General features: G+C 39.4%; 1 protein-coding gene across 1 annotated transcript; it reads right to left on the bottom strand.

The window, feature by feature from the left end:
* Positions 1-516: 516 nt before the first annotated feature.
* On the bottom strand, positions 517-8,855 carry LOC103873668 (cation/H(+) antiporter 12-like). The gene is made up of 3 exons (XM_009152068.2): positions 6,998-8,855; positions 5,656-6,684; positions 517-5,572 (listed from the first exon to the last, which is right to left on the bottom strand). Exons 1-3 carry the CDS (start codon positions 7,214-7,216, stop codon positions 4,472-4,474), a joined length of 2,349 nt encoding a protein of 782 aa, XP_009150316.2. The 5' UTR covers positions 7,217-8,855; the 3' UTR covers positions 517-4,471.
* Between the last annotated feature and the right edge of the window lie 3,495 nt (positions 8,856-12,350).

Consider the following 12,350-nt stretch of genomic DNA (forward strand, 5'->3'; position numbering starts at 1 on the left):
CATAACTGCAAATTATGCGGTTATTCTTGTACAGGAGATAGATGCAATTTCTCTTCTAAATATAGTAAATAATATATAGTATGAAGTTAAGAAAAACAACTAATTCAATATTCCATTGCATCCATGAAAAATATTATCTCAAAGCGCTTTTACCATCAAAATCGAAATATATGTATCATCGATTCTTTAATTTTCATATTTCCTTCCAATTTTGCTTTGCAAAGTTTTGTATATACGATATTATATACTCCTTCTATTTTAAAATAATACACTTTTTGACTTTTTACACATATTAATAAAATATATTAAATCTCATAATTCTAAACCAACAAGAATCAAATAAGTGTAACTATTTTTTTTAAATCTGCAAGTAATCATAATTAATTGATAAAACATGCATTGAAATTATAAAAAATGGATTTGAAACAATTTTCTCTCTCTCAAACATGCAGCAACTTTATCAAACGGAGGGAGTATGCTGTTATTTTCATAATTATGTTTTGTTGTTTTTTTTTTTTTGACGTCGAACGGCCATTCTATTACTCAAGCTTGAGGTGGCCTGGGTAACCAGACCGGAATAGAACAACCAATGAAAAGTAACTCTCTACGAAATGTCCTAGCAGTCTTAGCCAAAAAATCAGCAAACTGATTGCGCACTCGTGGCACATAGGTGATTTTGAAGTCCGGGAAGCAAATCTGCAGCGTTTCTATCTTCTCCAGTTCTGTCGCAAAGCTTGGCCACTCATGGGGTTCCTTTATCATTGCAATCAGCTCCTTGCAGTCTGTTCCAAAGCTCTGGCATGGCGAGTGTTGAAGCATATTCTCCATCGCCCATCGCAGTGCTTCTACCTTCGAATGCAATGCTGATTCACATCAAATGAAATTCCGTGTTCCCATAAGTTGTGTGTTCTCCCCGCTATCCATCCAGACCCATCCACATCCACTAAAGCGATCAGAAGCTGTCCAAGATCCATCTAGCAGACAAATATTACACAAGCTTAAGACTTGGTTTTCCTCACTGCTGATGGCATGTACTACTGGTGGTATCGTCTCGTTTGCATTGAACCAGGCTTGACATTCACTTTCTGCATATCGAACTAGTTCCAAGGGGTCTCTATCTATTCCCCTAAAAAGTTTATCATTACGAGCCTTCCAAATATACCATATTAACCAGGGATAAGGATCCGTGTCTTGGTCTGGCTCTAAGATTTCATTCTTCCTCCAGAATAGATAGTCCATGTTTGTGTAGACGCTTGCCACTGGAAATATACATGTGCTCGTAGGAGTTGCTGATAAGGACCACACTTGGAGAGCTGGAGGGCATTCAAATATTGCATGTGTTACAGATTCCTCTAGTTCTCGACACCTTGGGCAATAATTATCGCACCTCATATTCCGCCTTGCGAGATTCCTCGTTACTGCCACCTGACCCGTTATCAATTGCCATATAAGATGGCACATCTTTTTTGACGCTTTCAACTTCCAAGCAAAAGCTTGAAGTTTTGTTGTTATTATTGTCATGATTTGATTGATCTATATTTATTAATCATAACTAAACTCTTACAAGTAACAATATACATACTACCACTAAATAGCAGTTCTAAAATATGTAGATCAGAGAAATTATGAAAACATAGCTAACTTAGAAATATTTATTTCAAAAATATAATATACTATGTTCTACATTGGTTTACTATATTGACCACCTTATAGTACTTACTCCATGTCAGCTTCATTTTTAGATGGAGTTTAAGCAGAAAGTCTTGTTGTGTCCTTTTTACGATAACTGGTGCATTTCTGGCACTGTTTATGTACAGTTTACTAAGACATCATGATTGATAGAACCCTTACCAAGTTTCGTAAGAAAATATACCACTAAATAAGTGGCAGATAGTACATAGTCTCTCATAATTCTAAGAGCACCTCCAATGGAATGTTTTACCCATTGGAGTCCTAAAAACACATATATATGTATATATATATATATATATATATATATTATATGTGCATATGCAATTATGGGGTCTATGACTTTGTTTATCATAAAGAAGAGACTATCCTTGTCTCTCTCCTCTTTGTTTATCTATATTATTAAAGCTTAAATATATTTTGGTACTGTTTGGAAACATAAATAATAGTATAAATGAGAATTATTTGGAAACATAGATAGCATTATAAAAAAATATAGTGTCCTTATAGTAATTTCATTAATACAATTGCGTTAATTGTTTTTCAATATTTAACTCAGTTTAACAATTTCATTAATTATATTACTTTAATAATACATCAAATCATTAATTATATTACCATACTAACAATAGTGCATAATTTTATTTATTATTCAATCAACATTAACTTTGTGCCAATTATATAATCAAAAATGTAAAATAACTGGGTTTTGCATGTGGTTAAACGTTCGGTTTAGTTTGTTTTACTAACTCTTTTTTATTTTAGTTTCAATCGGTGAAAAATTACGTAGACAAAAACCTAATTTAAAAACATGTTTTTGTAAAAAATAATAACTTAAATCAAAATAATAAAAATGTATTACATTTATTGTTACTTTATTTTTCACTCCATAAAATTATTTTATTAAATAAAAAATTCTTTCTATTTCACTTAATTTAACCAAACACATAGAAATAGCCATATTTATTGATTTATAAAATCAGTTAGACATGAACATTGGTTATCCATTTAGGTACGGATTGTTCTTTTCTCGTATCATTTTTTTTTTTTTTGAAATTTAGTCCCGCTTGAATATTATAAATTTAGGTGTTGGTTTTGAGTTGTGTTCTTCTGAGTCTGGATGAGTTCGGTTTTGATGTATATTAACCTATAAATATCTAAATAACAAATGTATCTAAAATGGGTTCGGATATTTGTACCAAAAATAATCATATTACTCGATTCAGTCCACGTCTTTTGAATACAATTAGTTATATTACGATCCATCTAAAATATATAACACTAATTACGAAAAACAAATACCAATGCATAAAAATATAAGAACTAATACATGCACGGATGCGCGGATCAATCTGTAGTTTCCTTTTAAACTTAAACTTTTGAGAGACTTACATGAGAGATCCACGAATGCATATTGGTCTTATACTCTACACGAGGCATATGGATTTTTGATAAACGGTGTTTTTTGTCAATTTCTAATCTTTTTTTTGAGTCGTTTATCGAGTCAACATATATGTTTTGGAGTTTTTGGTGGTTTAAGAGTTAGATGCAAAGACGAATTTAAAGATTCATAATTGTGCATATACGTTAGAAGACTTAACCCCGATGGATGATTCTCAAATTTTATAACACAAGATAAATAATCGAATTAGGTTTCCGATTTTTGAAGTTTAAGATCGATCTATCTTTTAGATCAAAAGTTATGCGTGTTTTACTGAAAACTGTTCTGTTTGCCGTTTCAATACGAAAAAAGTAAATTTTGGTTTTTCTTGTTTTCAGTTTGATTTTGCTTAAAATTCGAGCATGACTTGATTTTGATCTATATTTGTTTCAGCCATTGTTTAGGTTAAACATTATTTTTCATCATACTTTTAGGTACTATACCTTTTGAAAAGTGTTACGAACCTTCATTTTTATTTATATATCTTATTATGCATTTATCTTATTTCTTTGTTTCTCATGTCATGGTTTGGTAGTTTCTCAATTGGGTTTAGGTATTTCAAAGGGATTCATGGTTTATGGTTTGTGGATTTTGAATTGTTAGATTTGAGATTTATCGTATATGTTGGATATGGACCCGTCAGAAAGCCAAGGCCCAGGAGTCGACTCGGCCGGATCGAAGGAGAAAGGCCCATCTGAAAGCGACAAAGGCCCAGAGAAGAAGCGTGCCCCAAGACGAGCGCCATCATCACCTCAGGACGGGTAGCTCACCAACCCCCAGGACAACCTGACACACGCCACAGAACAGCAGGAAGGAATAGGTCGAGACCTCCATCACATCGCCGAACAAACCCACTGACAACCCCGCCGAACCAACCCACTGACAACCCCGCCGATCACTGTAGAAAGTCAGAATCTAATCATGACGCACTCAAGAAACACGTAACTGGATCCTATAAAAAGGAATGAACGCTCAGCGAACAATGGGCATCAAGTTAGAGAGAGAGCAGAGCTAGAGAGATAAAAATAGAAAGAGTTATAATCTAAGGTCGTCTTACGACGACGAGTTCTTCCTTGTACTTTTCCTCTCGGTTTTTGAAACGAAACCTTTGGTCCTTTTCTTAATCTCATTCAAATTTTGTTTAGTCTTTAATCCTTGTTAACGGATTTAGGATTCAACAATATACTCCTAGCACGTCAAATAGCTTCCATGTTAGATCTTATCAGAAACTGTGAGATACATTAATACTCCTCGCATGGCAAATAGCTTCCATGTTAGATCTTATAAAATAATGTCCTAAAATTATTCACTCGTATTGTTGAATAGTTCCCAATTAATGATTTATGCTTGATGTCGTTGTTGAACTATCAAAACAGAGACGCTAGATCTAAGATCTCTAACCGCCAACAAATCTCCGATGACACCTAACTCCGGAAGTTCCATCCACTCTAACAGTCCTGAAAAGTCCAGTGACGACATTCCATGATTTCTTCCAACAACCATAAGATCATACTCTTCTGAAAGCAACCGAACCATAGTAGCCACTTCAGGACCACCGGTCACTATCCTCTCTGTATAGGCAATATTTTTGTTTGACTCTGGATCCTTCAATTCTTTGATAACCTCATGATCAAGAATGTAATCCCAATTTGTCGACTCTGTTTCTTGGTTAGACATTAGTCGAATCACTGCAACTTGGACCTTTGGGTTATGTTTCATCCTATTCACCAGCGATAATGCCTCACGATCGTCTTTACCTCCAATAAATATCGCACATACATTGATGTAGTCCTTTCTCTTGTCTTTACGCATGAACTGTCCACGATCCACGAGTATACCAATAGAACATGGTGAACGTTCGAGTAGAGACATATTGAGACGCCTTATGGCCACATCGTCTGACATGAACTCCCCATGAATGGTCCATGTTCTTCCAGACGGGACGACAATCATCGATGTTGTCTGGTCTAGTGCGAGCATGCAGATGTCTTCGTGCATTAAGTTCTCATGCGAGAGGGCTGTGAACATTGCCACACTTTCTGAATCAAAGCTCTCTTGCATCAGCTGGCTGAAGGCAAGGTTTACGGTATGGATGTAGGAGTTATTGATCAGTTGTTTCGACTTCTTGTCGTGCGAGATCAAGATCGGTACGATCTGACCCACTAGCTTCACGAGGTGAAGAACCGTGACAATGATGGGGAATTCTTGGTTCGGCGAGGAAAATAATTGGATAACTGAAATGGCTCTAGAGATATTCCCAGGTTTGTGCACACAAGTAAGAATACGAAGATCGGAGTTTGGTTTCAAACTGAAGATGTTCCTTTTTTGGTAACCAATGTACTTCCGCTTCGGATCATACAGACTTCTTATAACTACTGGGACAATCCCAGAGTTTAATAACGTATATAATATCAAGAAAGAGTATGTTGCTTGTGATATATACTGCAAAATACCATAAAAAAAACATTAGATATCATAATGGCATGAATTATAAGAATTTATATTTGGCTTGGGGATTTGATTACCTTATCATCTAATGTAGATTCATAGAAAAAAATTTCTGGGAAACTCTTGCAGCTCAAGAGGATGGAAACAGCAATTGACTCCTTGAGAGGTAACTTGCAGTACAAGCAAGGTGCAATACCGGCAACCAGTTTCAAAGCGATTGTCAGCACCATTAGAAAGATATTGTATAATATGTCATCTAGCTCGTACACAATCCTCGTAATATCACATCGCATCGTACTGAGTGCAATCGAGATTGGCAAGAACACGTTTAACGTGAGCTTCTCATACTTGGCTTCTAAGGCGGATCCTAAAGGTGGACCTTCTGGTATAACGAGGCCGATCATGACTGGTCCAAGGACGTATTTCATATGGAAGACCGTGGTGTAAACGGCAGAACCCAATACGGTTAAAGTTACAGCATGCACATATATATTCGCCACGGGTTTGTTTTCTGGTGTTTGTTGTACTATCCACTCTGCGGCCGGCTTTACAACAAAAAAGACGAGGAGAAAAAAGATGATCACCGCGATAAGGTCAATGTAGGCTGTTGAGTGTGACATGTTTTTGTATGTTCCCAAAGAATATGCAAGTACAATGAAAGAAACGCCAAGGATGTCGTTGATAACAGATGCCGACAATGCAAGCCGACCAAACTCCGAGTTGAGGATATTGAGTTCCGACAAGAAATAGGTGATGGTGGGCAAGAGTATGGAAGATTGTGTTGCAATGATCACCGTGCGCTCGGCGAGTGCTTTTTTTGGCGGCATGTAATGAGGGTTTATGTTGTCAGCGAGGACGTTTCGAAAACAGAGCCCTACAACCAAAGGAACTATGAAAGTCAAGATCCCAATCACAACGGGCAATGGTCCGTTGTTAAAAACAACTCGCCTACTGGTCCGTAAGGACATGAGGAATGTAAACATCATGAAGCCGCATGCTGAGAAGCTTCTTAACGGTCCATTTCCATTCATAATAGGATCCAACGATAGTTTCCATGTTGACTTCTCCCTCAGATCGAATAGCTGAGGTCCCATAATCAGACCAGCCTGCGAATATGAGAAGATTGGAATTTTATCTTTGTTGTTTAATGTCAATATAATATCCTTACGTTCTTGCTAAGTTTCAAATATTATTAAATCTAATTAATACTAGTTGTCTCTAACGTGTATGTCAAGTTACATATTAATGGTAATTTTCTTTTGTGATTTTAACTAAGGGATTCATGTAGAAATCCAGACACGTCCTTGAGACTTACGAATAATAGGATATTCTTGTGACGAAACATGAGAGAAATCGTAGAGGAAAAATGAATCATGGACTATAATAGAATGTACTGGGATTAAAATTAGGTATACTTACTATCATATAGGAACCGATGTGGGAAATGCCAATGCATCTAAGGAACATGTGAGTCATGACCACCGATGTGAAGATAAGTAATATCTGAATCTCCATGAGTGGCAAAGAATACCCAAAAATCACATCGGGTGACTTTAAATTCTCCCATATTCCATTGGAAGAGATGTTAAACAACAAGGGTCGGCAATCCTCGAAGTAGGTCGTCGTATTCATGAACATGAACGTGGGTCAATAAACGAGGAAGTGATAGAATTTTGCTGTATCAGCTCTTGGGATTCAAGGGAAAAAAGAATGAGAACATTTAAAACTTTGCATACAAGTTCTAAAAATAATTGTATCTTATCGTTTGTTTGTTTTGGTCTTCGATAAGTATTTGTTTTCGTAGGAGGTAGTTAGTGTCAACAACTGTTTTCATTTTGGCGTGTATGATTGTTGAAAACCTACTTGTTCTGACCTGTAAACTAATAAAACTCAAATAAAAGAAAATGATACAAGTATTGATCCATACACACACGGATTTAACTTTGAAGGTAACGATACCACATATACAGTTTTATGATATCTATTTTTGGGCAATAAACAAAGTATTTATGGAATAGTTGACAAAAGGTATCTATTCTAAGAGCAAGTTCATCCATTAGAACTTCTAATGGGCTCTTATGATTAAATTATTGGTTAATAAGATGATTTAATTAGTTAAGAACCTATGTTAGTGCTAATTAATTTTTCCTCCAATGGGAAAACCTCATAGGAGTTCTTAATTTTTTTCAAAAGTAAAATGATTTAAAATAAAAGCATACATAAATTTTTTAATAAAAATGACATAAAAACATATTAAAAATACAAATACAAATTGTAAACGAGAAAAAGTCGATTAGTTGTAATCTTGATTTGTTCCAAATTTTTGTCATATATTCTCAACCAAATCAGCTTTCAATTTTTGATGTATTGTTCTATCACGAACTCGATTCCGAATGCTCATCATATTGCCGAGATTTGAAGGCATATCTGTAGAATACGTGAAATCCACGAGAGCCAAAATCTTACATCCAACGAACTTACACACACACGTCCTTGTTAATCTTCCCCCACCTTTGTTTACAGTTCGTTGGCTCTCTCTTTTGCAAACCAACCAGCTTTGGACTCGCAGCAAAATAAGCAGCAACTCGTTTCCAAAACAAAAATTGCTTTATGCTCATTCCAACCACTGCATCTTTGGAGGTGTTCAGCCAAGCACTTATGAGCACACCGTCTTCTGATGGTGACCATTTGTGCTGCTCTTTACGGTCGGACACAGTCTCTGCGTCTTTGTTGCCATTTTCAGTCCATTGTGAACCAAACACATAGGCATCAGACGCAGAGAGTTGTATACTAGGCTCAAGAGGGTCAGACTTATAAGGGTGTTGAGTGTTTTGATATTGACTGTTAAATAGGTTTTGAAAACTATAAGATTGACTAAATGGATCCATAGCGACGCAGAGAGCTTCTTTCATTTTATGTGTGTGTTGTTCAATGTGTGTGTTGTTCTGATTTTAAAGTTTTTTAAAGTTTTTAGTTGTTGAAGTTTCAATGGTTATGTTTTTAGTGGCAATCAATGCCTTTACCTAAAACTATAACAACCAAGACAACTAAATGTAAATCACTTCACCGTAATCAATATCTAACACGCAACTAACAAATACCACCACACAATCAATTCTGTGGGAACCGAAATTCACACTGTCGATTTCCGTTTAAATAAGGAAACTAGGAAAACCCTAATTTCCCAGAGGACCCGGATATCTGTTAATTATCAGAACACGAGAATAACAACGATAAAAATAAGAAACCGAAAAGAGAGCAAAGTAGATCTTTATTCTGAATCTGCGTATGAGCATTACAACAAAGTATAAGCCTGGGCTCGAGAGCTGTCGGCGAGATTCCTAGTTCTAGCAACCCTAAGACGGCTAAACTTAATTGAGTCGCAGCTCGAAATAACAAAAACGGAAAATTGCATAAATTGCTGTAAGTGCTAAGTTTGCTCTGAAAAAGTTCTTCCCTCTGCTCCTCGCCTAGGACTCCTTATATACTAGCTCCAAGGTCGGTTTACGCTTTTACTCTTCTGCCCTTAAGCCGTCATAGCATAAAAATGGAGATATTCCATTTTTCCTGATCTTCACAATTATCTTCAAAACTTCCGTATTTATCCGCGGAAACTTGACATTTATCCTTCCTCGTGGGCCAAGCGTGAACCATGCTGTGGTTCACGGGTTTTTGGTTAGGAAAAATCGTAGGATGGGCCTCGAGTCGTGTTTTAGGTCCCTTTGGGCCGTCTTCCGACTCGACACGTTTACTACGAGTTTTCCGCGGTTTCTAATCCGCGAAGTTTGATCGATGAATTAGAATAGCGGGAAACATGGACTGAGCTTGCTACGGTCTTCGGGAGATAGCATTCGAAGGTTTGACGAGAATGCAAGGACTGGTGTCGTATCGATGTTCGGAAAGGTTCAATCGCTACACAGCGACCGAACTTTGGCTCGAGCCCGGTCGCTACGTAGCGACCGAGCGAGACGAGTGCTCGGTCGCTACGTAGCGACCGAGCGAGACGAGTGCTCGGTCGCTACGTAGCGACCGAGCTTTGGCTTGAGCTCGGTCGCTACGTAGCGACCGAGCGGGACCATCGCTCGGTCGCTACGTAGCCGTTCCCGGTCCTGGTCCATCGTGGAGTCGAGGAAGAGGATGCAAGCAGGACTACCGACGAGTTTCTCGCGATGATGCGATCGTTCTACCATATCCCGGATGCTGTGGAGTTCCGGGTTCCCCGCCGCGGGGAATGTGCTAACAGCCCCGCGGAGGGTTACTTTACTTGCTATGAGGCGTTCGTAGTGCGTTGTCGCCTATGGTTCCCCATACCCGAAATTCTCGTCCGAGTGTTGGATCGTTTCGAAGTTGCGATAAGTCAGTTGACTCCCCTTGCCATTCAGCATCTTATTGGGATCCTGATCCTAAGCTACGAGCATGGCCTTTCCCTTTCCGTCGATCATTATGAAGCGCTTTTGAGGCTTCAACTTGTCAGAGATACGGATAAGCATAGGTTGGTCCCTCGGAAATTTATGTCAGTGGTTAAGAAATTTATTTCGAACTTCAACTCGTGGAAGAAGTTCTTTTTCTTCGTTCGTATAGACGCTGCATCCGTTGAAGAGAGTTGCATTCCACTGTTCCGGAGGTTGCCAAATGATCGTCCCTTCATCAACCCTTTTGCTCCGTTCCCCGAGGACATCATTTCGGTGAGGGATCTTCTGAGGAATGGTCCCTTCTTCTGGACTTCTTTTACGCCGAAGAGGGTTCGGAAGGCACTAAGATTCGTGCAACCCGGTCATGCTTTGGATGCGGACACGGGAAGCGACTCCGAACCTGACGACCAGAATCCCGTCCAAGCTCCAACGGCTGTGCCGGAGTCGAGCTCTTGGAAGGGAAAAGATGTCGATCTTGGCGACATAGAGTTTTCGATGGATGACTCTATGCTTCCAGGATGGGATCCGAACCTTGCTTACGGCGACGGGAGCGGTTCGAGCGAGGCCCCTATTCCGGATTTCGATGACTTCTTTGTTGGACTGCCACCGGGTTTCGATTCTCCTCCTCCTACGAAAGAATCGGCGACGCCGAGAGTCGTTGCGGAGGGATCTCGCATCATCAATGGGGTTAGTTTTTGAGGATTTCTTGGTGATTGTCCTGTATATATATGTTTATAACATGTCAATCGATTTTGCAGGGCCTGAGCCTGCTGGGCTCGGTCATTGAGGCGGGCCATAGAGAAGCCATGGTCTACCGCTTCAAAGCGGAGAAAGCGGAGCGGGATCTCGCTCGCGTGCAAGGCGAGATGCTGGAGCGAGAGGCGTAACTTACTCGTGACCATGCGCGGGCTGTTCGTAAAGCGGAGAGGAAAGGCAAAAGAGAAATCGTCGAGGTGATGAAGACTCGCGCATCTCAATTCCAGGTTGAGTATGGGAACCTCAAGAATGCCTTTACCTCGGTGGGTGACTTTCGCGAGTGCCGCGGTTCAGTCGGAAGTCTTTGGAGGATGCGAGCCGATGACTATGTGTTTGAAGAGGAAATGAGCTTGATGAAGAGTGGGATGAGTGAACGTGCCCATGCTGAGGCGCTTATCCCTCCGATTGACGAGAGGATTCAAGGGTTCTGGGATTCCATCCCGGTTTCCCCTGATACCGAGGAGGTTCCGACCGGGTTTCCCGATGGTGGCGAGGAAGTGGATCGTCCCGCGGATGCGTTCGGTGCTTCGTTGTCCGGAGACTTTGACTTTGGATTATGAGGGATGGATCAGTTATCCTTTTATCTGTTTTCGGCCGAGTGTGGCCCTTTGAATTTGGATTTTGTTTAGGCCTAGATGGCCGTATTTGTATTTACCGGGACTGGCCGTTGGTGGCTTTGAATCCCTTTCCGCTTTACGCGGTTTATTTATATGACGAATGTTTTGTTTCGAGTTTTCCTAAGTTGGGTTGAAGTAAATATGAGTTGTCGTCTCGTATTTAGTTCTGATTAGACGTTCAATCTGTTGGTTCGTTCGTCATTTTCGTAAAAATTTACTTATCTTTACGATGTTTGAGAACATTGAGATATGAACGGAGAGACATGGTTTAGGATCTCGTATCTTTTAGATATCATGCCTTGAGATGTTTGAGACCAGAGCGTTGGGTTTAGGGCAAGACCTAGGTTTACTTTCGGTTAAGGTTTGTGCGGTGACTAGCCAGCTATCGTTTTTCCTGTTGCGATTTCTTCCTGACTCGCACCGATTTAAAGTCCGCGATATGTTCTCGGCTTATATGACTTGTATGGTACGAATCGAGCATCTTCTCAGAATCAACTGGAAGTGCTAAACCAAAATTTCGGATTTTTGTTGTAGCGCGCTTTTGTCCTTGTGCTGGACGTTTTTAAAGATCAAAAGAGTGATCGAATTGTGTTTGTTTAAGACGGCTGGCGTGTTCGTCGGGGCCAATCGACGAACGGGGTGTAAGGTTTTTGGTGGTCGCGTTAGCATTATCCTCGAATTTTAACTTTTGCGACGTCTCGCAGTTATTTCGAGGATTATACGTGTATTTTTGCGTGTTTGAAAGATGATAATCTTTACGATTTTTGGGCCGGAAGGGGCCGTAGACAAGAGTCTTAACGTTTTCAGGCGTGTCCTGAAAGTTTCTTTTGTGTTTCACTGAAGCGTAAACGTTTTCGATAAAAAGGACAACGTATATTGTAGTAAAAGTTTTTGAAGTTTCTAAAAACTCGATTACAATAATGAAGATTTTTCTAAGTGGGAGTATACGAGTATACGCACCCACTCCCCCCCCCCCTTTTTAGAGAG

The sequence above is a fragment of the Brassica rapa genome, chromosome A06, assembly GCF_000309985.2.
Source record: "Brassica rapa cultivar Chiifu-401-42 chromosome A06, CAAS_Brap_v3.01, whole genome shotgun sequence".
NCBI lineage: Eukaryota > Viridiplantae > Streptophyta > Magnoliopsida > Brassicales > Brassicaceae > Brassica > Brassica rapa.